At 34.1% G+C, this 27853-nt stretch overlaps 1 protein-coding gene across 1 annotated transcript in view; it reads right to left on the bottom strand.

The window, feature by feature from the left end:
• The window catches only part of Ccdc172 (coiled-coil domain containing 172), a 104233-nt gene that overhangs the window by 33285 nt on the left and 43095 nt on the right, over nt 1-27853 (bottom strand). Inside the window, exons 4-6 of the mRNA XM_004647546.2 lie at nt 25367-25483; nt 23939-24104; nt 4120-4221 (exon numbers count right to left, since the gene is read on the bottom strand). Coding sequence (XP_004647603.1) covers nt 4120-4221; nt 23939-24104; nt 25367-25483 — 385 coding nt within the window. The remainder of the gene's footprint in view (nt 1-4119; nt 4222-23938; nt 24105-25366; nt 25484-27853) is intronic.

Here is a 27853-nt window from a genome sequence, read left to right on the forward strand (position 1 = left end):
TTCCTCAAGCCACTCCTCCACTGAATAAAACCCGGGTGCCACCCTGTGTCAGCCTCTTTGTTCCGGAAAGCCATCTTCATGGCTGGACTTAGGGCCCCTTGGCTCCTCAATAATTATAAATATGTTTTAGTGTCTTTACTTTCACCGTGGGTTGCAACAGGAGTGGTAGATTGGAATTAACTTGGTGGGACTCCAATAATGTATCTTTGGGATTACAAATATTAATTTCTTGGACTGAGAGGAGAACCTGGAGGGGACTCCTATAATTGGTGCCCAATGTGGGGCACATGTGAGCATGTATCTATAAAATCATGAATATATTTAGGTTTGCTAAAAGAGGATATATGGGTAATCATTTGCCATGACCAATTGGTTCTAAGACTTCTGGGATGGTAGCTCTTTTGAGGAACAGGCCTAGGGATGAGCTGACAAGTAAGATATGACATCACGATTTCTCTAGTTTGCCCTCTGATAATTTTACATTTCCTTAGCAAAAGTTTAGAATTTTGAGAAACAAATTTACAGCACTGTCTTGCTTTATCAAAAATGAAAACCAGGTTCACAATAGCATCTGTACTATAACAAGCTGATGACAATAAACCTGGGAGATTAGAGTGAAACCTAATAAGATCAAGAAAGAATGCAGCAGTTCTACTTAATGTAACTCCTAGCAATTCTAAAAACAGTTATGATAAAGTAGGTTTGAGATAACTCAATTATAGTTGTTCTCTTACCAATGTAGATGAAATCTGTAACTTTTCCTACAGAGTACCAGTGGCCTTCATTATAAATCCAATTTTATCTTTTTTTGTTTAAGTAAAAGCAGAATTGTAAGAGTACAGTCCTGCAAATTTTTCATTAAACCTTTGTTTTCTTGATATTTCATCTTAGCCATCATCCTGCTATCTGGTAACACACACCTCTGAGCCTCAGGAGTAAGTAAGTGTCCAATTCTTTCTTGAGGTCTATACACCATAGATTTACTGGAATGGGTGCAATAAATGGTGTTAAAATATCTTCTTGTCTATCAGAGCCAATGTATAAAAGAGGCAGCACACTCTGTGAGACAGACTGAGGAGATCCTAAGCCTATCAGAGCTGTGGAGGTGAGTCCAGTTTGCCAAGCAGACAGCCATGATTGACTATTGATTATAGTGACATTAGTCCCTATATCCATCAGTCTAGTAAAAGATTTTCCTTTAAACTTAATGTTATAAATAGGTCTAGGAACCAAGATATTCTGGGAAAAATCAACTTCTTTGCTTAAAGGCACATCTCTACTGGGTTAAAGGTAGGAGTGGAAATTTCAATGGGAATTAAATTGGGCTTTCCCCACCTCCAACAAATCAAAGTAAGAAGCCACTGGTAAATCTAACTTTGAGTGGTTCTTTGTATGAGGCACCTAAGGTGTCACCTTGGCCTTGCACCTGTCCTGGCAGTGGGATAGTCCTTTGTCTGGTTTGAACTGGGTATAACTGGCTTAACTGGGTCCAAATCACTGGACTTGAAGGGTCCTGACTGACCCTTCTTTTGTTATTGCTACTGGGGCCCTCAGTTTGGGCATACAGTTTTTTTTTTTCATCAGCAGTGTGCCATTTTTATGAAACATAGATTGACAATTTTTGCCCAGTGAAAATCTTTCATTCATGCAACATGGACAAAGAGTACTGGGTAAATTTACTGAGGGGGCTGGCACCTTTATAGGCTGTAGGCAGTGTCAGTGAGTATGTCCTTGCTTGCCACAATTAAAACAGTTAACCATGTCAAATTTATTAGCAAAGTGTTGAGATATAGCCTGTGCCATAAGAGGAGAAGTGTGGGCAGCAGAGCCAATATTTTGGCATACACAAATATAAGCAGATAAATTTTTTGTATGAAGTATCAGGGCTAAGCCTCTTTTACATTCATCATTGGCATTCTCATGCTAATTGATGAATAAGCATGTTAGCTGCAATGCTGTGAGGAATCTGCTTATTTATAGACTCTTTTATTCTTCTTACAAACTGGGTGTAAGTTCCTCTAGGACCCTGGAGTATGTGGGTATTTATTAGGTATTTATGAGGTGTACCATTCTCTGGGACAGAAATCCATGCATGATGTAGTAGCTCTTTACATTGCATGAAAGAAGAGGTCTGGAGCCTAGGCCTAAGCTTTTAAGTCAGCGTATTGGCCTAAACCAGATAACATTTCATATGTGATAGCTTTAATAGTTTCATCTTCATTATTTTGATTACTCTGTGTCTGTTCTGATACAAGTTGTCTTAATTCTGATTCAAAATGTAGGACTCGTGTGGGGGACAGACATATGTGAGCAAGATGTGTTATATCACTTGGTTCTATTTGGAAGCCTTGAATTATGTTATCCAAACAAGCAAGAGTATAGAGAGCTTGGGCTCCATTGTCTAATATGCTCTCCCTTAAGTCTTGTAAGAGCAAAAGGTTCAAAGCTTTCTTCATTTCTGTGTACTTTGGCTTTTTCGCAAGTGAGGAACGAGGGGGGCTGTTACTGAACTGACTCTGTGGCATGAGGGAGAAAGGGACTGTGGGAACCACAGTCTCTGAGGCGTCATCTTCCAAATTAGGTGTGGAGAGTGAATATGAGTGTGTGCATAAATTGGAAAAGTTTTCCATCTCTTTATGAATATCTTGCAAAAATGAATTTTTTGGACTATTTGCACTTTTTAAACAAGCTTCTTTTTTCTCCAGCAGCGTATTTGGAGGCAAGTGACCTTGGGGGTGATCTGACTGTTTTGTTATGATAACATCAGAGTCCTTTTCCCTATCAATTATCTTATTCATAGGCATTTTGTTGGCACAAGTAGAATGTTTTGTAATAGTAAACAGGTGCTGATCTGCATTTATTCCTGGGCTGTTACGTTGCAAGGATAAGATAGCTCCCTTTACCAGATTATACATAGCTATAGTTTGTGGGTAAATTTTTCTTTTTTGAGTTTTGGATACATAAAAGCTTTTACCTATTTCATTCCAAATTCTGAGATCCAATGTACCAGCTTTGGGAAAAGAAGGACAGAATGTAGCTATCTCATGGAGCAATCTGAAAACTTGGTTAGATGACACCTTAATGTCTGCATCCTGTAACAGCTTCATAATCAATAAACTAATTTTTTTGTCTCCTGTAGATAAAAACTGAGCTTGCCCCATTGTTACCCTGGATGAATAGATTCTTATTGGCTACTTGTGTCTGAGCACTATAATTAGTAAAATGCTCCACCTATCTCTAAGTTAGTTACACAAGGTCCAGTGGATTGTCCCCACCTGATTTTGGTTAGTGGTCATTGTGTTGAGAAGGTCATGCATTCAGGCCACGTTGAGTGCCAATTGTAGGAGAACCCTCCAGGTTCTCCTCTCAGTCCAAGAAATTAATATTTGTAATCCCAAAGATATATTATTGGAATCCCACCAAGTTAATTCCAATCTACCACTCCTATTGCAACCCACGGTGAAAGTAAAGACACTAAAACATATTTACAATTACTGAGGAGCCAAGGGGCCCTAAGCCCAGCCATGAAGATGGCTTTCCGGAACAAAGAGGCTGACACAGGGTGGCACCCGGGTTTTATTCAGTGGAGGAGTGGCTTGAGGAACAATGACTGAGAATTGTGGGAAGTAGGTGAGTACTGTGAGCTGAGCTAGGTAGGTGGCCTACATTTACCTCTGCCATATGCAGAGAAAGTAATTTGCATTATGCTATTGAGATAGTATCTAATGTTTTGGGCATCTGGTGCTCAGCCAAAATGGAGACAATCATTCTTTTATCAAGAACAGCTGTTCAGGTGGTCCTCCATAAGTAGCTAGCCTGTGCTCGATGCTATTGTTACTGCTAACTGTACTGCTTTAGCCAGGACATCATACTTGCTGTAATCAGTTTTTATACTGTAATATCAGTTATGGGAATGAAAACAGATCTTCATGAATTTTGTGACAAAAAGGATACCATCTTTAACACTGATCTAATTAGTTTTGTACCTAGTTTTTTTTCTATATCAATACTGGCACTATACCAATCAGTAAACACATTTTATAAGATTATTTAACTATTTTACTTGTTAGCAAATGTATCTATTTGATAGCAAAATAAGCTAAGTCATGAAAATAATACCTTTTAGTTTTCTTTGGAGAGTAAATAATTCTTCTATCAATTCATTCTTCTGTTTCTGAAGTTCATTTAATTGGCCACTGTCATGTTTCATTGACTTTATTTCTATAAATTATAGTAACATAAAAATTATATGGGAATAACTTAAATAATATATATCATGTATATTATAACTATTATAATATAAAACACTGAGAGAAATTGAAAATAAAAGTAAACAAAGATAATCCCATGTTTACAAATCAGAAAAATATTTAGTAAAATATGTACACTACCCAAACCAATATATAAGATTTAATGTAATCACCATCCAAATTTCAATGGCATTATTCATAGAAATAAAAAGTAAATATCAGCTAATTTGTTGTTTATTGATTAGTACACACAATTCAGCAGGCTTTAGTATAACACAAATTTCTGCACCTTAACTTTATTTTGAGATATTCATCACTCAGAGAAGAAGCTCCATTCCTGATATGAATCAGTGCAAGATTTCTCCACCTCTGCCAACCCTAGGCAACTAGCAATCTACTTTATTTCTTTTTGAATCTTCTGACTCTGAACATCTTACAAAAATGGAATCATATATTATATGGTCTCTCATTTCTGGCCTTTTGTATTATTTCAAGGGCCATGCATGTTGTAGCACATATCAGTGTTTTATTTATTTTTTATGCCTCAATGAAATTCCATTTTGTATTTATACCAATTTTGTACTTGCACTCAGCAAATGATATTTTGGGCTATTTACATTTTGTCTACTATGAATAATGTTATCATAAATAATCATGTACCAATTCTTACATGGATTTTTGTTTTTAATTCTCTTAAATTCCTAGGAGTAAAACTGCTAAGTCATATAATAACTCTAGGTTTATTTATTCATTTTTATGTGTACTGGGAATGGAATTCAGGGTCTTTGTACTGAGATTCATCCTCAGTATTTTTCAACTTTTATTTTAAGAGCGCTGTTGCCCAGGATGGGCTTGAACTATCAGTCCTCCAGCCTCCACTGACCAGAATGCTAGGGTTATAAGCAGAAATTCTGAGGAACAGTCATATTCCAAAGAAGTTGTGTGACTTTTGCATTCCTACTTGCAACTCATGGCATTTCCAATCTCTCTGCACTCTTACTACACTATCATTACCTATCTCTACGACAGCCTCCTCACTGTGGTTTTTATCTGCATTTCCATGATGACTAAAGGTCTTTAGCATTTTCTTGTGTATCTTTTTTTAAAAAATAAATGATAATATAATCCTTAGCTCATTATTAAGGGGCTGTCTCTTTATTATTGTATTGCAAGACATATTCTGGATCTGAGTCCTTTATCAGGCATATTACTTGAAAATATTTTCTCCCATTTTTGTGGTTGTCTTTAATTTCTGGATAGTAACTCTTATTAAACACATGAGTTTTTCATTTTTAATGAAGTCCAAATGACCTATTTTTGATTATATGTGCATGTGTAAAAAATTCACTAATACACAGTTATGAAGATTCACAATTATATTTTCTTAAGCATTTTATATTTCTTCAGTCTCTAGTACCACAAAAAGTTTTATATTCTAGCTCTATATCCATTTAGTTAATTTTTTGTGTATCATGTGAAATGCATTGATGGAAAAATCATGTTTAATTCATTTTGAGTTAATTTCTGTGTATTGTTTACATGTATTATTTGAATATGGATTATGTCAGGATTATTTTAAAAGAGTAATCTTTTTCACTGAATTGCCTTGGCATCCATGTCAGAAGCTAACTGACTATGGAGAAAGAGTTTTTTTCTGGACTCAGTTATATTCCATTGATCTTGCTTATCTGTACACCATATTACCCTATCTCCATTTTTTTTTTTCAATCAAGGTTGAAGTAGGAATTATGAATTCTCAAACTCAGTTCTTCTTTTTTAAGATTATTTTCGCTATTCTGGACACCTTATATGTTCAGGTGAGTTTCAGGATCAATTTGCCAAGTTTTAACAAGTGACTTTCTGAGATTTTGACAAGGATAGCACTGTATCTTTAAATATACTTGAGAATACTGTCATCTTAGTAATATTGTCTCCCATTCTACAAACAGTTTTTCATGTACTTATTTATTTTCTTTCAATGTTTCTTAGAGTTTTTAGCTACACTGTTGCACTTTTGTTAAATGTATTCTTAAGAATTTTATTTTTTGGAGCCGTCCAGACAACTAGGCAGATTAAAGTGCCTACTTAGGCAAATGCAGGGACTGGGGTTCAATTCCTGGCATGCCATGCCAGCCCTGCCCCTGGGGCACACTAAGACAGTGGAGACAGTGACTGAGACTGGGTGTGGTGGCACACACCTATAATCTCAGAGCTTGGGAGACTGAAAGCAGGAGGATCACTGTAAGTCCAACCCGTGTAGTGAGACCCTGTACTAAATACATAAAAAGAATTTTATTTTTATTTTTTTAGTGTTATTATAAATAAAATTTTCTTAAATTTACTTATAAATTGTTTCTAATATTTAGAAGCTAATTGATTTTTGATCTTATATCCTTAAAAGGCTGAGTCTGTTCTAGATTTAAAACTCCAATGTTTCAATCAATAGCAAAGTTTTATGGCTATGAACATTAAGCCAAACTAAGACAATTGAAATTCATTCCATTATTTTAAGATGTGAATTATGTTTCATATATTTATATTATCAATCATTAGTGGATATTACCAAGAAAAGAAGTACAATCTACATCTTATCACACATCTGAGAAAAACCAATTCACCAAGTTGGAGAAATTAGTAAGAATATTTTAAGAAAAATATTACAACAGTATTATAGTCATTATTTTCCTAAGTGTTCAACAGTAATCAAAGTAACTTGTTAAAGTGTGAGTCCTTTCACTTCCTGGTTCACAATCCTACAATGGTTTCTAATTGTATTCTAGTAAAAGTCATTAGACTAACCCACAAAGTTTTAAGTGATGTGAATTATTGTCATCTTTCTGAACACAGGACCGCTCCTTTTTACTACATATAATTTAGATTCTTTGATTTTACTCAAAAGTGGACCAGGCACAATCCCACTTACCAGCTTTTTATTTTCCCTTATCGGTGAAGCTCTTTTTACCCGGGGGCTCATCTGGCTCATTTCCTTACCAATTTAGGGTTTTACTCAAAACTTACCTAACAGTGGGGCTTCTCTTCTTTATCTCCCAGCCCTCATCCCTCCATCCTCACTTTTCTATCTTTTCTACATGTATGTCAGATGCATAAAAGTAGATATTTTCTTTTTCTTCTCTCTTTTTTTCCTTCGGTAACTGCAGTTAACAACAGTGCCCTATAACAATTCCTGATACATAAAAGTTGTGCAGTAAATAACTCTTAAGTGAATGAATGAATGAATGTACTGTGCAAATTTCACAAATGCTATACCTCTGCAAGCAAAGAAGTTCCTATTTCTATAAAAATTTATACTTTAGTTGGGGAGTAGATATGAATCAGTAAGCATACAAATATGTAGTTATATTATTCTGAAGAAAAATACAAAGATCTATGAAATAATATAACCAGAGGAACTGAGATAATATGGAACTTGAAAGTGGGTGGTGTTAATGGAGAAGAATTTCCTAAGAAAGTAATATTTAATGTGAGATCAGAAGAATGACTGAATTAAGTAATTAAAATGTAAGAAAAGGCTCCCAAATATAACATACTTAAAAGCCTTGAGGTAGGAGGAAGCAAAGCTTCAACAAAAGCAAAAGAGATTAACGTGCCTTTTGTATAAATAGCAAAGGTGGATGTGTGAAGCTGAAGGAAGAAAGATGGTATAGATGGCAAAACATGTTGAAGAACTTGGTTTGTTGTGTTTGTCATAGTATTTTTACACAGAGGAGGAATTAAAAGAGTCAATATAATAGTGTGGTAATATCTTTTGGGGTCAGGGATATAGCTCAGTGGCACAGTGCCTGTTTTTCAAGTATGAGGTCCTGAGTTTGAAGCCGGATACAATAATAATAATATCTATTTTATTACTACATGTTTGTAGTACATAGCATTACACTCCTTGTGGGGAATTGGTACATGTACATAGAAACATCTTCATTCTTTATTTCATCCCTGTTCCTTTCCCTACCTCCTCTCCCCACCCATAAATATTAAAAATATATGGACAGTAATTAGGCAACCTCAAGATATACAAACAGAATCTAACTCTGAGATTAAAACATAGTAAATCAAAGACTTTGTCTGGAGGTGGTATAAAAACACCATTGAGCAGTAGAAATTAGTAAAATCAGCAACCAAAAGGTAAAAATTGAGATGATTAAAAAAACCAATATGACAGGCTGGTTTATCACCACTAAGAACTAAAACGAAGTGAGAGGTCAGAAGAGGCAAGCACCCAGGTTCAATCCCTGGCACTGCATGGCCCTGAAACCGGTGCAGGCCACTGAAACCAGGCATTGTGGTGCATGCCTATAATCCCGGAGCTGGGGAGGCTGAGACAGGAGGATCACTACAAGTCTAAGCTGCACAGAAAGACCCTGTACCAAATACATAAAAGAGTTTTTTTAAAAAAGAAAGAACAGATATACATGAATTCAAAAAAGAAATGGAAGAGCAAATAATGATATGCAAGAAGACAAATGGAAACTAAAACTACCACAGAAAGAAAATATTTCTGATACATGCTCATAATAGAACTCTTTTTTCTATCTCTACTGCCAAAGGGAGAGGAGGGAAATCACCAGAAATAGCTCTCATAAGCAACTTGCTCCAAACTTGGACAGAACAAATAATTTTAGTATTTATATTTATCCAACTAGAAAAACAAGCATTTGCTTTCCCTTGTAAAGTCAATACAACACATATAAAATGGATTAATCTCACTTATAAATATGGATGCAAAGCTAAAAATTATATCAAATAATTCAGGAATATAAAGAAAGCATGAGCTCAAAACTAAGTAAAGTTAATGATAGGATATTTATCAATAAAATTCACTCTTAATCATCTTGAAAAGGGCAGGCTGGGGAATCAAGACAAGGAAGTGTAAAGAAAGTAGAAGAGGAGAAACAGATCTTCAATTTCACATCATGACTAATAAAACTCTAGAAATATTTGTACAAAAGTTAGTAAAAAGAAAAGATATATAACATTGACAATATTAATACTAAAAAGTATTTTAATGCACTAATATTTAAAAGCATTCTATACCAGCACATGTAATTAGGTTTTAAAATGTAATAAATATTTGAAAACAAAGTTGTAACAGCTAAAAGTGACACAAAAATGCATAGAAAACTCAGTAAAATTAAGTCCAAACAAGAAAGAATTCAGTAAGATAGTTTGCTGGAAAAAAAAACTAGCTTGCCACAATCAAGAATAAGAAAATATACCAGCAAATAGAATGCAAAAATCACCCAGAATCATCAAAAAGATGAATGTAGGTTTCATCCTAGGGATACAAGAATGGTTTAACATATGCAAGTCAATAAATGTAAGAACCCACATAGACAGAAGCAAGGACAAAGACCATATGTTCACATCAACAGAAACAGAAAAGGCTTTTGACAAAATCTAATACTTATACATGATAAAAACTCTAAAGAAAATATGTATAAAGAGACCTTATCTCAACCTGATTTATGACAAGCCAATTACCAACTTCATATTAAACGGGGGGAAATAAAAAGCATTTTCTCCCAAATCAGAAATAAGACAAGGGTATCCAACTTATGTTCAATAGAGTACTTAAAATACTATAGTACTCAATATAGTATTCAAAATTCAGAGTAATTAGGAAATGAAAAGAGAAAAGTGACACCATTTGGAAAGAAATTATTGTCTGTAAATGGCATGATCTACACTGATGATCTAAAATATTCCACCAAAAGACTTAGAATTAATAACCACACCCAGTAATGTAGCAGGATATAAAGACACAAAAATCAAAAGCATTCTTCTACTCCAATAACAAATTCATTGAGAAAGAAATTAAGAAAACGATACTACTCACAATATCATTGTGAAAAATTAAATCTTTAGGAATTAAGTCTTTAGGAATTAACCTAACCAAAGAAATAAAAGACCAGTAAACCAAAAATTACAGTACTCTGAATAAAAGAGATGAAAGACATTATAAAATGGAAATATATTCTCTGGTCCTGAATTGGCAGAACTAAAATTGTCAAAATGACCATACTACCAAAAATGAAAAACAGATTTAATGCCATCCCAATGACAATCCCAATAGCACTTCTCACAGAACTAAAGAAAGAAATCTTAAAATGCAAATGGAACCAGAAGAAACTCAGAATAGAAAACCAATCTGGGCAACAAGAACAAAGCAGGGGGCATCCCAATGCTCGACTTCAAGTTACACTACAAGGCTGTGGATGATAAAAGCAATCCATGTTAGTGTACACAGTATGCTTTTGAGTGATGCTCCTTAGAACTGTGAAAAATAAACAATGTGGAGATTGCCTGTTTATGTTAAAGATAAATAAATAAAAGCAATATAGTATTAGCATAAAAACAGATGTGTGGATCAACCAAACAGAATTAAAGTTTCAAAAGCAACCCAGGCATATTCAGCTACCTGATCTTTTAACAAAGAGGTCAAAACATATGCAGAAGCAAAGATGGACTTTTTAAACAAATGGTTCTTAGAAAACTGGATATCCACATGAAGAAGGCTGAAGCTAACTGCATATCTCACACCTTTATGAAATTAAAATCAAAATGGACTTAAGACCCAAATATTAAAAAACTTAACCTACTAGAAAATAAAACAGATAAAAACCTTGGTGTAGGCAACTGTAAACAGATTTTTAATTATAAAAGAAGTAAGCAAAAGTAAACAAGATTATAACAAATTAAAAAGTCTCCACTCAGCATAGGAAATTACCCACAGAGGAAACAGCCATCTTACAGAATAAGACAAAATATTGTCAGTTATACCTTGAATAGAAAACTAATATCTAAAACATATAAAAACTCAAAAATAAGGAATGGCCAGTTAGCTCAGCAGATTAAAGAACCTGCTTAAGCAGATGTAGGGACCAGGGTTCTATCCTTAGTGTGCCATGCCGGCCCTGTCCCTGGGGCATGCTGAGAAGGCAACTGGGACTGGGCATGGTGGCACACACGCCTAAATCCTAGTGCTTAGGAGGCTGAAAACAGGAAGTTCGCTACCACTAAGATCTGTGTAATGAGGCCTTGTAGACCCTGTACTAAACACATTAAAAAAAAAAACTAAAAAATATAGATCCCTCCCCCAAAATAAAAGAATACTGGGGCAACTAAAACCAACAGATATAGCACAGAAGAAATATAAATAGTTAATAAATACATGGACCACTTTGATCCCTGGAACCACATGCTGCTCTGGCCCCACCCTCAGGCACATGGAGGGGCAACAGTCCAGGTGTGGTGGCCCATGGCTATAATCCTAGTTCTGGGGAGGCTGAAAACAGGAGGATCAGTACTTGTCTGAGCTGCTTAGTGAGACCCTGTACCAAATACATTTAAAATAAATAAATGCATAAATACATACATACAAATTTGTTCAGCTTCCTTGGCCACAGAACAAATGCCAATTGCAACACTAAAATTTCATTTTCCTCCAGAATGAATATTAATCATTAAGAAATCAAATAATAACAAATATTTATGAGGCTGTGGTAAGAAAGGAACATTCCTTCTTTGCTGTGGCAATGAAAACTAGTTCAACTACTATGGAAACCAAGTATGGAGATTTCTAAAAAGACAAAACAACACAAAAAAACCCTTAAAAATAGAAATTCGATTTGATCCAGCTAGTGTTCTTCTAGGAGTCTTCTCAAAAGATTTAAAGACATAGTATTACAGCAATATACACATATAAATATTTATAGCAGCACAATCCATAGTAGATAAATCTTGGAAGCAGTCTATACAACCATCAACAGATGAATGAGTATAATGTCTATACATAATGAAATAGTATTTGGCTATAAAGAACGATAAATTTGAAACATTTGTAGAAAAAGGGAGTCAACTTGGAAATATAATATTAAGTGAAATAAAAGAGACACATAGCCCTGCCCACTGAACCACTCCAGCCAGCAGTCAGGGCCCCTGCCCCGCCAGAACCTCCCATCTCCAGCCAGTGGTCAAGTCTTGTGTGGAACCCTGCAGTGGAACTCCCAGCACAGCAGCAAGGAGTGAGATCCTGCCAGCTAATCCAGGAGCAGAACAGCTCGTTGGTGGGGCACAACAGGGTCACTTACCTGGCTGCAACAGAAAGAAGCCAAGCACAGCAGCCAGACCCAAGCTAGGCCCAGCTGAACAAGGTCAAACTTGGTAGATGTGGACCTGGAAAGCTGAGATATAATGCTAGATCCAGATCTATGAGAGCATATTCTCTCTCTCTCTCTCTCTCTCTCTCTCTCTCTCTCTCTCTCTCTCAAACCCATTAATTACAAAAGTTTGTCAAGTGCTAAATCTCACTACCCATTATTAGTGATACTAATTGTAGTACTGTAAATACAAAACTGCAACTGCCTTATCCACATAATCTCCCTTGGGTAATAATATTGGTAGAAACTAAGGTAACTACTACACCAAGGCTCTACACTGAAGGTAAGAAGATAGTGCTATACAAAATGACAAAGAGAAGAAGCAAAATGCAGTCTCAGGCCCTGAGCCTACCCAGAACAAATGCAACAACAACACTGAGCAAATTAGAAGCCATACTCCTAAATCTCTGAAGTAATAGCGTCTGAAGTAAAGAAACAACTGCAGAGAGGTGTAGAGAATATCAGATAAGAAATAATTGACAAAGTAAAAAAAAGAAATGATAACTATAATGAAAGAATTACTAAGTGCTTCTAAAGTAGACACTGATAAAAAAAAATAGAGAATAGAAAAATGATAGAATCCTCCAATCAGCAGTATAGGAAAGAAATAGAATGCATGAAGCAGAGTCAAAGTGATAATACAGGAAATTAAAGCCTCAATAACAAACTGACAAAGCCGTTTGAATGAAAGTGAAGATACAGTTTCAGATCTTGAAGACCATTGCAGCTAGTGTAAAGGTAACAAAAAAATCTCTTAAAAACAACTAGGAGGCAGGAAAAAAGAATTCATTACCTGCAAGACAATGCAAAGGTGAACAACACGAGACTAGTATGCATCAATGAGAAAGAAGAGGTCAATATAAATGATATAAAAAGAATATGGACAGAAGTAATAGCAGAAAACTTCCCAAATGTGAGGAAACAATCTGACATTCTGGTATTCAAAGCATACAGAACTCCAAATAACATCGACCCAATTAAAAACACACCCAGACATATAATCATCAAGATTCCAGAAATCCAGCACAAGATCAATATACTAAAAGCCGCCAGACAAAAGAAACAGATCACATTTAAAGGAAAACGCATCAGAATAATGGCAGATTTCTCTTCACAAACAATCAAGTCAAGAAGAGCATGAAGCAAAATACTTCAAGTACTCCAAGAAAACAAATTCCAGCCCAGACTTATATACCCTGCAAAACTCTCTTTCAAGTTTGATAGAGAAGTAAAATACTTCCATGACAAAGAACAACTAAAGAATTTCATGATGAAAAAGCCAACTCTATATAGACTACTAAAAGATATTCCGGAGAGGGACCAAAATGATCACAGCTCCACGAATGAGAATGAAAACATTCCAACAAATACAGCAACAAATACAGGAGAAAAGAGGGTAAACAACAGCAGGTAAATAACATGTCAATCATAAGTCAATACATCTCAATTATAACCACAATATAAATGGACTCAATTCAGCAATTAAGAGAAATAGACTGGCACAGTGGATTAAGAAGCACAATCCAACAATATGCTATATAAAACAATCCACTTAACTCATAAAGAAATTCATAGGCTGGAAGTCAAAGGATGGAAAACAATACTACACACCATAGCACCTTAGAAAAAAGCCAGGGTGGCAATGCTGTTCGCAGACAGTCTGAACTTCAAACCAAGAAAGACCAAATGGAATGAAGAAGGCCAATACATATTGGTTAGGGGAAAAATACAAGAGGAAGAGGTAACACTCAGAAATCTGTTTGCACTAAACACGGGAGCACCCAACTATATAAGATAAAATCCTAATGGACATGAAAAGTTTAATATCCAATACCACAATCTTAACAGGAGACCTTACCACCCCCCCGAAAAGACAGGTCAAGCAGAGAAAAAATTAGCAAAGAAGTAGCAGAACTGAACCAGAACTTGCAAAAAATGGATTTAGTGGTCATATACAGAGTGTTCCACCGAACCACATTTGAAAAAACATTTTTTCAGCTGCACACAGGACATTTTCTAAAATAGACCACATACTGGTCCATAGGTCATGCTTAAGTATATGCAACAAAACGGAAATTATCCTATGTATATTATCTGACCACAGTGCAGTGAAACTGGAAATAAATGATAAAAGAAACAAAAAAACACCATAAACACATGGAAATTAAACAACACCCTTCTCAGCAACCAAAGGGTTACAAATGAAATTAAACAATATCTACAATTCAATGAAAATTGAAGCACTACTTACTGGAATTTATGGGATGCAATGAAAGCAGTTCTTAGAGGGAACTTTATAGCTGTAAACTCACACATTAGGAAAACAGAATGGGAACAAATACCCTAGTGCTACACCTCAAACATATAGTAAAAGAAGAGCAAACTAAATCCAAAGCCTAAAGATGGGAGGAAATTATAAAGATTAGAGCAAAAATTAATGCAATTGAGACAAAGAAAACAATACAAATAATTAACAAATCAAAAGGCTAGTTCTTTGAAAGATTAAATAAAATTGATAAGCCCTAACTAATCTCATCAAAAAGAGAAAAAAAAAAACACCCTAAAATTTAAGCAATAAGGAATGAAAAGGGTGAAATTAACACAAACCCTGGGGAAATTCAGAAGATCATCAGTAGCTATTTTGAGACTCTCTATTTTCACAGAATCGAATACACAGAAGAAATGGACAGATTCCTAGAAAGGTACAAATTACCAAAATTGAATCAAGAAGATATAACAATTCTCAATAACTCAATAACAGCCAATGAAATTCAAAATGAAATAAAAAACCTCCTGACAAAGAAAAGTCCTGGTCCTGACAGAGTCACAGCTGAATTCTACAAGAAATTTACAGAAGATATGATCCCAATATTCCTCAAACTCTTCAATGAAATTGGAAAGGAAGCATTCCTTCCAAAATCATTCCTGCAGGCAAGTATTATATTGATACCAAAAAAGCACAGAAAGATGCAACTAAAAGAGAGCTACAGGCCAGTTTCTCTCATGAACACAGACACAAAAATCCTTAATAAAATCCTATCAAATAGAATACAGAAAATCATCAAGAAGATTATACACTACAAACAGGTAGGATTCATCACAAGGATGCAAAGATGGTTCAAAATACGTAAATGTATAAATGTATTACACTATATCAATAGAGCCACATCCAAAAAACACATGATCATCTCAATTGATGCAGAAAAGGCTTTGGATAATGTCCAGCACTCATTCATGTTTAAAATACTACAGAAAATTGGAAGAGATGATCTCTACCTCAATGTGATAAAAGTCATCTATGACAATCCAACTGCTAATATAATTCTAAATGGGGAAAAACTGAAATCTCTTACTCTCAGATCAGGCACAAGACAAGGATGTCGTCTATCACCATTCCTATTCAATATAGTGCTAGAACCATTAGCTAGAGCCATTAGGTAAGATAGAGAAATAAAAGGAATAAAAATAGGTAAATAAATTAAACTATCATTATTTGCAGTTGACATTATACTCTACTTGGAAGATCCAAAAAACTCCACCAAGAAGCCACTAGAATGCATACACAAATTCAGCAGCATAGCAGGATACAAAGTCAATACCCCAAAGTCAATAGCATTCCTCTACCCATACACACTGAGAGAGAAATTAGAGAAACAATACCTTGTACAAAGGCAGTACAGAAAATGAAATACTTAGGAATTAGTCTAACTAAAAAGTAAAATACTTATTCAATGAAAATTACACTACTCTGACCAAAGAGATCATAGAGGATTTCAGAAAATAGAAAGATATTTTGTGCTCCTGGATCAGAAGAACCAACATTGTGAAAATGGCCATATTCCCAAAATTTTTATACAGATTTAATGCAATCCTTAACAAAATACTACCAATATACCTCAGAGACCTAGAGAAATCATTCCTAAAATTTATTGGCACCAGAAAAAACCTAGAATAGCAAAGGAAATCCTAGGCAACAAAGGCAAGGTAGGAGGCATTGTAATTCTTGAATTCAAATTACACTACAAAGCTCCTGTGATAAAAACCAGCATAATATTGGCAAAAAAAAAAAAAAAATAGACCTGAAGTTCAACATAATAGATTAGAAGATACAGATGCAACTACAAATACACTCAGCCATTTTATCTTTGACAAAGGGGCCAAACTTGTTTACTGTCAGAAAGACAGTCTCTTTAACAAATAGTGCTGAAAAAACTGGCTCTCTACATGCCAAAAACTAAAACTTGACCTGGGTCTATCACCGTGCACTAAATTGAAGTCAAAATGGATTAAAGACCTAAACATTAAAACAGAAACATTAAATCTCCTGGAAAAGAAAGTAGGTGGAAATCTTGAAGACATAGGTGTAGGCAAACAGTTTATTAACAAAAATCAAACTGCATGGGAAATACTTGAAAGAACTAACAACTGGGACCTCCTCTTATTGAGAAGTTTTATCATGTCAAAAGAAATTACCAACAGAGTGAAAAGAGATCCCACAAAATTGGAAAAAAAAAATCTTAACTAATAAGCACTTGGACAAAGGTGCTTCTCGGGGGATGATATACAAGAAGCAAATAAGCACATGAAAAAAATGCTCCACATCACTAGCCATTAGTGAAAGGCAAATTAGAACACTGAGATACCATCTCACGCCACAAAGAATGGAGAGGCTGTGGGGGAAAAGGAACCTTTGTCCACTACCAGTGGGAATGTAGACTGGTACAACCATTATGGAAATCAGTGTGGAGACTCCTCAAAAAACCTAGGACTGCAAATCCCATTCAATCCAGCTTTCCCCCTTCTGGGAATTTTCCCAAAAGAACCAAAAATATCAATTCATAGTGATATATGTGTGCCTATCTTTATAGCAGCACAATTTGTGATAGCCAAATCTTGGAAACATCCAAAATGCCCATCACCTGAAGTTGAATAAAAAAAAATGTGATGTTTTTATATAATGGAATATTACTCTGCTATAAAGAAAGATAAACTGGAAGCCTTCATATATAAGAGGATGCCACTTGAATATATACTCATAAGTGAAAAAAACCAGACCCACATGTGAAAGTATTGTATTGTCTCCCTAGTGTAAGAACTCAAAAAAAGAAAAATTGAAAGGTATAACACAATTAAATGGAAAGCGAGAACATAAGGATTAAACAACGAAGACAGAGCAAGGAGAAAAGTTAGGAAATATGGCAGGGGCAAAACCACATATTTATATAAATAAGATGGTTAAGGCAATAGTCCTAAGAATCCCCATCAGGTTCTTGAAAATAGGAGTTAATGGGCAGAATTCTCACCCTGACTAACTACATATTCTGGTATCTGTGAGCTAAGCAACTACACTGAGGACAGCAATGTGTAATCCTAAAACCATGCTTGAAATACCTATTATTTTGGACTTCTAAATGCGTACTGCTTCTAATGTTATACTGATTATTGCTATACACTCTTTAAAGTAAATGTTTGTAAAAAAAAAAAAAGATAATAAAAGAAAGCAAGAGACTAGAAAAAAAGTCATAGGATTGTCCTGTTATAATATTGTATATGAACTGATATCTAAATTTCTATATAAAAATATGTAATTGGCTTCTTTCACATTCTGTAGGGTTTTAAGGTTTAGAACATCTACGGTTGTTGGAAAATAGCAGTTCCATGTTATATCTAAGGTGTTTGATATTCAGACAGTGAGGTTATGCTCAACTACCTCTGTTACTAGGTAATACTAACATTCAGCTTCTCTTCTGGAGGGTTAATAACTAAAGTTTGCAGACCAAATATTAGAGAAAATGAAGGGTTCCAAGGATACCAAATATTCTGGTCTTGGCCCTTCTCAGTGAGGGCTTGACACAAGAGAACCTGTGCTGTGACATCCTGTAACTCAGTGGCATCCCAAATTTTCTGTTCAAGGAGATTATGGAGCCACAGAGGAAAGTTATTCAAGATGTACAGTGTGCCTCAGGAGAGTCACCTAGAGAGAAAACATTCTCTCAGGTTTTCACAGAGAATAAACTGGTCAAGCAATGTCCATGACTCATCCAGATGTGACAGTGACAAAAGATCTACAAGCTTCTGTACATGGTTTCAGGGTAAACCCTGAGGGGATTTTTTTTTTTCCCTGAGGGGATTTGACTGACCTTGTCAGATACAAAAGTTACATGTTTAGTTATATATGTCTTGCTTTACCTTGGTCTTAACCATCCAGCAAAAATGTATAAACATGTGGTATAAAAAGTAATGCCATATCAATATGCTGAGCTATAAAAGGCTCAAGTCAACAACTTCTGACAATTGCCAGTTCTGCCAATAACCCACTACTACTACAGACTATTGGAGTATATTGGGTTATTTTGCTGAATTCAAGTACCTACAATATTTGAACTAGCATCTAGTATGAAAAGGCCCTTTAAAGACTTCCAAATATATCTTCTCTAACAGCAATGGAACACTCATCTCTGACAAAAGAAAACAAAAAAGAGGGATATAAATAAAGGACCATTTTGTAGTGAAAAAATATGTCTATATAAAATAGCATTCCTCTACACATAACATACATAGCTTTCCTCTGCACATATAAAATAGGCAAGATATACAGCTACTTTCTCTTAGTTCAACGAGATGAAAAGTTTGTACTAATATTGTTTAGACAAGATATCTTATCTGCATCTTGTCCTCTGAATAACCACTATGAAGACAACAATATGCAATGTATTAATTATTGTAACTGTCCTACTAATCTGTTTTGAATCTGTTTCAGTGCTATTTTCTCATTAAAATTGATTAAAAAATTATTTTTTAGAAAAATGAGACACATTAACTTAAATGCCATATAGTTTCTCTCATGAAAAAACCAAAGGGCCAGAAAGATAGCTCAGGGGACTAAGCACCTGTTTCAGCAAGCTCAGGAACTGGGGTTCAGTCCCTGGTACCACATGCTGTACCAATCCCAGACCCAGGCATGATGAGCCAGACACTGAGACCACATGTCATGATGCGTGCCTGTAATCCCAGCACTGGGGATGCTGAAAACAGGAGAATCATTATGAGTCTGAGATGTACAGTCAGACCCTGTACCATATACATCAAAAAAGAAAAAAAAAACAAGTGCAAACATAGAAAAGAGAAAAGTAAATGTTTCAGAAAAGGCAACAGGGAGATAGACATTTTTAAATCAGAAGAGGACCAAGATTAGGGGTAGGGGACACAAAAAGATGTAAAATGTGTCCTGGACATGTACCAATTACCCACAATGAATGTAATAATTATGTATCACAAACTAGAACAAAAGTATAAATGGGGAGGGGATCTAGAGATGTAGAAGAAGGGGAGAATGCAAAGGGGAAGGAGAATGAAAATAATTAAAATACACAAAGTACATATATGTACCCCCCTAAGATGAATATAAATATCACATATTGCAAATTATACTCATAAAAAAGAAAATATAATGAAAGGAAATATTCCATTTATAATACTAACACTTAGAGAACTAGTAGCAATACAAAATCAAAGACAATTAAAATATATTGTCTTTATTTTGGAATAGGAAAATTCTAGATTGGGAAGGTAGCCATCTCCCTAAATTCAGTAATAAATTTAATACAAATAATCAAGATATGTGTTCTTTTGGAACATGACAAATAAAATTTAGCTCTTACCTAGGGAAATAAACACCAGAGAATCAATACTGAAAAGCAAAAATAAAGGAATGTCTTGCCTGAAACATATTATACTATGAAACTAAGATAATTAAACAACAAAATAGAGAAAATAGAGCACAGAAATACATATAAACATGCATATGTATGAATTTCACATATGACAAAGGTATAATTTCAAATTAGAAAAAAAGATGAATTATATAACAGTGCTAAACAATTAGGCAACAACTTGGGAAAAATTTGGATTCCTAAAATCTTACACCTAAATAAATTTAGATGGAAAATAAAACAGAAAATTGTCAGAAGTAAAAATATGTAACTTTTTTCTTAACTCATTTTATACAGATAAAGCTTCTCTTAGCTGAAGATAAAATTTGAAGCTGTAAGGAAAATACTAATTTGAGTAACAACAAATCTTCTTTTCTTTTTACTTTTTGGGGCTGAAGACTAAGCCTAGGGTCTTGTGTTAGGTAGCTAGGCAAACACGCTACCACTAAGCTAAAGTCCTAAAAACAAAACTTTTATATTTATATGTGATTTTAAAATACACAATGCTCTAAATAAAGTCAAAGGGTAAACAATAAAGTAGAAAATAATATTTATAACACATATAATCCTGGAAGGACTAACTTATTTTTAAAAAAACCTCAAGTGAGTAAGCAATAATAATAAATATAATATGAACAAATTCTGTTCACAGAAAAGGAAATAGAAGTGGTCAAGAAATGCAGAGAAGTAAATTTGACTTCATGTACAATTACGGAAATGCTAATTAACCAAACTGTATGTTTACTTGTCAGACTGGCAAAGACTGACATTACTAGTAATACTCAATACTGATTATTTCAACAGTTTGAAATAATCACACAGGAAAACAGGCACTCTATTTTTTGTATTTTTTATAATTCAGTCACTTAAAGAGCTTACTATATCATTAAGGTGCAATAATTTCCTTTGACTATAATTTCATTAAATCATTACATACAAATATATTCATAAAAGTACAAGGAGATGGAAACTCAGATGGAATCACGTACTGACAGTTACATCAGTTATTTCCTGATATTTACTTTGTTTTCTCCTAAAATAACCACATTGGGCCTATCATCTGCACATCATTTCCTCTCTACTCGAAGAACTTTATTCCTTTATGAGTGTTCCACTGCCTCTGTTGACTGCAGTCTATCACTATTTAAATGCATTCAACTATCTCTATCTCAAAAAAAAAATAAAAAAAAATGAAAAAAGATTATCTTTTTTCTTCATCATAAAGTTTTTTTTCATTTTCTTAATGATTAGAAGGTATATTATACATTTTTACTGTCTTAACTTATTTGAAAATTGACCTTTTCTTCTTTATAAAATGCTCCTCTTTATCATTGTTGATACTCTTTACCTTAAATTCAATTATATTTGATAGTAATCTTTTAATGGTTACTGTTTACATGGAATATACTTTTTAACCTATTTGGTTTCAACCTCATCATATCTTTAAACTTTCTCTTCAAGACAATATATAGTGGATTTTGCGTCATTATTTTATGCCTTTTAAGCATAATCAGTCTAGTACTATTTAATGTAATTATTGACACAGAGTTAGGGATACTATTTTATTATTTTTGTCTATATATTCTGATTTTTTCAAATATTCTGCCTTCCACACTTTTATTCAGACTATATAAATATTTGTAATATTTCCTTAAACTTATACATTGTCCTTTTAACTATATATTTTAATATGCATTGTCCTAGGAATTAAAAAATAAACATCTGTGGCAGCTATTCTATAGGATCCCTTCTCCCTAGAGTTCTCACCAATAAGAAATGGCTAAGAGTAAAGATAAAAGTCCATAGCATTCTTGAGTACCCATGCTTTAAAGACAAAACCTGTGCTGCTGTTGTGGTTGTGTCTAATTGTCTCCTCAAAGCTTCATGCAGTCATTGGGGCGGCTTCTAGAGTTTGTGATTAATTCCTGATCCGATGCTTGGATTACAGATGTGAGTTCTACACCCGCCCTGAGTCAGACAGCCTGAACATAATGTAAGGGAGGGAAAGAGGCTTGCTAGCTGTGGCAGTACTGCTGCTCTCTTTTGGCTCTTGCTTTTTTACTGTTTTCCACCAACATAAACTGCTGTTCTCTGCTATGTGCCATTCTACCTTGGAGTCTGCCAAGTATGGACTGAACCCTCCACTAACTGTGAGCCAAAAAAACCTTTCCTTCCTTAAAAATTTTGGGTGTTGGTTATTTTGTTCCAGAAATGAGAAGAAAGTAACTGAGACAGATGTAAATTACAAACCCCTTCTTTTGACTGGATAAATAGCCAGGGTGATGTTTCAAAATGACCATTAAGAAATGTACAGATATCGTTTCTCAGTAGATTCATCAGAAGCCTATTATTCCTTTTTAAAGAAATCTATTTATTATTTATTCAGTACAGTGTCTAATTATGCAGCTTAGACTTGTAGTGAGGTTGCAGCCTCCCCAGAGCTAGGATTACAGGCATGCGCCATGCCTTGTTTCAGTGGCTGGACATGGCCCACCTGGGCTTCTAGGGCCAGCACAGCACGTGGTACCAGGGATAAAACCCTGGTCCTTGTGCTTGCCAGGCAGGGTCTTAGACACTCAGCTATCTCCTCTCTCTAGCCCAGAAGCCTATTATTCCTAATATAATAAACCTCAGTAAGAATCATGTGAGACTCACAAAGTTTTTTGAGAACTGTGTTTCTGTACACATAGTGAATTTGAATTGAAATGGATAGAGAGTAAACAGTTAAAAAGGGGTGCTAAGGCATGCTAAGTTTTATGATACAAAATCAGGCTGAGAAAAGTAGTAGCTGCAAGCAAGTTATCTCTTATTAAGAAAAAAAATGATTCAAGAAAAAAAAAAAAAGCCAAGAGCACAGACAATGGAGCTAAGAGTCATGGAGAACCACTACCAAGCAAGACCATAACTTAGTCCCAATCAAATAATTTCAATATTTCTCTAACTGGATTTCAGAATTACCATGGAGTAATAATACCAGTGTTTTTCAACGTTTTGAACAGACATCTCTAATTATTAATTCATGCCTATCTTACCACAGTATATTGGACATGTGAAGGGAAAACTAGTGTCTTTACTTTGAAATCTTCAGATCAACAGGACACACACCCAAGGAACTGCACAAGGACTAACAATCAAGGAGCTTCATCTGAACCTGATTAGATGAAGAGATACTAACCTCTGAAGCTTAACCTAATGATATAATAGAATCTCTGAAGTTTCAAAACTATGTGATCATTTTGATTTTCCCTGTTTCTGTCTACATTAATAAATAAAGACACATTGTTCTTCCTTCACATTTAATTCACTCCCTCCTTTCTTTGGCCATTGCTTTAATTCAGCATTTTATCACAGACTGCAATAACCTGCAAACTAGTGTTCCTGAAATGAAATTTGCCTCATTATGTAACTTTACTTCCAAGTTCATCCTGCTTTGATAGTAAAGTGAGATTCATAACAGCATTGCTAACCAATATTACAGTTTCCATTGCACTGTAAAATCTATGTATTTGTTTCTTCTACTTTTTAGTTTCATATCTAATGACCTAGAACAGTGTCTATGACACAACAGATAGTAAAACTTATACTGAATGAATGACCAAATGCTCAAGTTACATGCTTTACAAGAGTTTATACTCTTCACAATAGAAAATACATTCATTAATTCATTAGGACAATTAAAATTAAAATGCAGCATCTAATTATATAATAACCTAATCTGTTAGAAAGGTTAAATTTCTGGAAACTTCATTCAAAATTGTTTTTGTTAATTCCATTTAAATAAGGTGATACTATACATTCATACCTCTTTTTAAAATGTTTGCCTGATTTTCTAAGTCAAACATTTCAATCTTGACATTTTCTTTCATCAAAAGCTCTCTTTTCTTTGTTATATCATACTCATTATTAAAGTCTGTAATTTCCTTAATAAATTTTTCTTCCTCTTCTATAACTTTTTTCTTTATAGTCTCCTGAAAGAACAAAAACATAGATCAAATAATACCATATATATATATTTTTTTTTTCGGTACCAGGGATTGAACTCAGGACCCTGTGCTTGCCAGGCAAGCGCTTATTCTACTGAGCTATCTCCTTGGGCTCAAATTTTTCTTTTGTGATTTAAAATATAATCATTTGGATTACTAACAAAAGTATAAAATTATACTTCTTGATATTAATACAAAATTTTATCATTTCTCAGTAATACTATTTAAAAACTGAGGCTGAAATGACAGGAAACTATCTTCAGATGGAAGATTTATCCTTTAAGTTTTAAAATATTATTATGATACAAATTCTACTATTCTTCATCATTGAATGGCAGAATTTCCATCATAATATTATGTTTATTTGAGAATTAAACTTTATAATCAGTTATTCCATTTTATCATTACAACATAAAATTAGGTGGCAAAATAATGCCTAATCTTTCACATTAAAAACTACAATCAAAGAAATATAGTCTTGTAAAAAAAATAGAAAAATGACCAAATAAGGATACCCGGAGAAATATTTTAAAATGTAGATTGATAAAGGCACAATTGTATATTCACTGCAAACTCAGTTCTAAGCAATTGTTTATGTTTTATGAAATACCAATCTGGCACGAAAATAACAATTTTCAAAACTTTGGACAATTCCAAAACTTAAAGTTCTGACAATACTATAACTTAAAAATTACTATATTTTCTATGGAATGTTAACTAGTTATGGACCACCTTCAGAAACTTTCCACATCATTAAAAATCACATCTTTTGGCTCTGACTTCTGAACTATATTTTTAATATTGTAACATATGTTTTCTTTAAAATGTTACCTACCACAAGTCTTATTTCCAAATTGGCACTGTCACTGTTTGTTGGTCTTGATTTAAGATAAAAAGATAACACACTATCCACACTTTTTACTCACATACATAAATATGCCTGAAATATGAACTTTTCAAAGTATTAAAACTAAAGAATGAAAGCTCAAATAATTAAAATCAGTAGTACTTTTTATTAGGAACTTATTGCAATTGCAAATAATTTTTATTTTACATCCCTGTCAACAGAATTCCTTCAAACTCTGTTTCTTTACCAATTAGTTTTCAATAGCACTTAATACTTTTCCTTGTTTATATAATACTATCTACCAATATGAATGTGGATAATTTTCTAAATGTACACTAAGTATATTTAAATAGTTGTGACATATTTATTGAAATGGATTTTCCTAAGTGGTTAGACTTACAAAGGTTTGAAGAAGCATGTTCCTTTGGTTTGTAATTTCACTATATTGTTTTTCTAAGGCATTGTCATGAACTTTCAAAAGCTGGAAGAAGGAGGATTTTTCACAATACTGCTTAACCTTCAAAGTAAAGAAACAAAAATCATAAACAGAAACTTTAGAGTATCTTAGTTAATAGATTTGCATAAAATAATTGTTTGGATTAATCTTTAAAATGCAAAATAAAATTTACATGAACTATCCCAGTATATATACACTATCTACATAATTACAATTTTAAGACCTCTCACCCCAGTCAGATTGTTAGCTCCTTAAATGGGGGAACATGCTTTCCTTTGCCTCCTCACACCTTGCATGGTTCTTACCTTATACACCAAAACTTTTTGATTATACACGCTGAAATCTGTTAAAAGTCTGTGTAAAAGAAGAGTTTTCTAGTCTCACAAATTATGATGAAGATGACAAAATAATGAGATGGGACAAATTTGTAGCTAAGTTGTAGAAGGCTTACATACTCAAGGCTCTGAGTTTTATTTCTAGCACCAGAAAACAAAACAAATAAAATAATGAGGTAACATATACAAAATACAGGCAAAAAAACCTTAGTGTTATAAGTATATCATATAAAACATAAATCTTAAAAACTTCTCATGCAAGTTTTAAGCATTTATTTTACTTTTTTGTTTAAATTTTAGTGTATGTTTCATTATCATTTTACTTCCAGAACCTGCAACAGTGGGTTACCAATGTTAGCTAGACTGGTACAATCTACAGACCATCCCATCCCTGCTAGACATTAACCCCACAATTCCTTATAAGCAAGATCAGAAGCCAAATGGGATGTATGTCAATACATGTGGGGTAAGACCTCCTATTTGTTCACTCCCCTCAATAACTCATTTTTTATTTTAGTACCTCATTTAGAACTGCTAAACAGCAAAAGACAAATAAACATTAATATTAGATATGTAGCTACCATATTATTTTATTTGGGCTTTAAAACTTGGCATCCTGAGACATGAATATTGAAATGAAATTCAGGGAGCTTTGATATATAAACTAAAAATAATGCTAGTCTGATACTAACTTTTTCTGCAACTTTCAGTACTAGCCCTCATACAAAAACATCACTTCCAGTTTGGAACTTTCCCCATCTTTACAGAAAAAAAGTATATATATAAGTTCAACTTAAATTGCAAAAACTAAGATTTTTGTTACTAATAAGAACTTCCTCAAGGTGATAGGCAGGTTGTGAAATTCTATCTCAGAAGATATTGAACAGTGAAGTGCCTAGGAATAGTCTAGTGTGGCAGACATTTGTTTGAAAAAGTTTTGAAATATGACAGGTACAAAGGCCTAGAAATACTGTCATTTTAAAAAAATGGCTGATAAAATAGAAAATATAGTCTTATACTTGTGTAAGATCACAGTACCATCTATAGCCATACCACCCTGAATGTGCCCAATCTTGTCTGATCACAGTACATCTGCACTAAGCTACAGTACCTGACACTACTTTCACCAATCCTATTTTAATAGAGACAACAACAGAGAAAGAATAGAGAGGCATAGTTTATACCACTAAACGACTAAATGAGTGAGAAAATACTTTTAAATTGGAGGAAGAATTAAATAATTGATAATTCATTATTAGACATGAAGAAATTATAAAACATATGTCCAAATCAATCACATCATGTAGAAAACCCCAAGGAAAAACAAGAATGTGATGGTGGAGTCTATTATACTTAGAATAAGAAAATACTTCAGGAGGGCAGGCCAAATAGCTCAGCAGATTAAAGCAAGGCTGGGGAGATGGCTCAGTAGAATAAGTGCTCACCTGGCAAATGCAAGGGCTTGAGTTCAATCCCCAGTTCCCTCCTCCCCCCCCAAAAAAAAATGCAGGTGCAGGGGCCAGGTCTACTGTGCCGGCCCAGACTCCAGGGTGCACTGAGAAGGCAATTGAGACTGGGCGTGGTGGTGTGCGCCTGTAATCCCAGCACTTGAGAGGCTGTCCAAACCAGTGGAGAGACCCTGAACACCCTGTAGACCCATCCCTAAAATAAAAAAAGAAAAAGAAAATACTTCAGTACTATTTACTAATAATGTTTATGTAAATGAGAATAAAATAATGTCTAGAGAAGTTCAATCTTTAATAAGGCTTATGTCATTAATTAGGGACAAGCCTGGGCCTGAAATCCAGGTTTTCTGACACCCTTTCTTCTAAACTATGATGCTAACATGGGCATAATATAATTACTTTAAGTAATGAAAAGGTAATTCTGGAACAAAAGAGACTTCAGTCTCTAATAACAGTATAAGTTGAAAGTATATGAGCTCATGAGACATTCTTTTTTTTTTTTTTTTTACATTCTTGTGAGGAATGGTACATATACATAGTATGTCTTTTTTAATTTTTTTATTTTTTTCAAAGTTTTATTGATAAACAGATAGCAATGAGACAGTTTCAAATCAAATCAGAAGTACAGT

The sequence above is a fragment of the Octodon degus genome, unplaced genomic scaffold, assembly GCF_000260255.1.
Source record: "Octodon degus isolate 3935 unplaced genomic scaffold, OctDeg1.0 scaffold00311, whole genome shotgun sequence".
NCBI lineage: Eukaryota > Metazoa > Chordata > Mammalia > Rodentia > Octodontidae > Octodon > Octodon degus.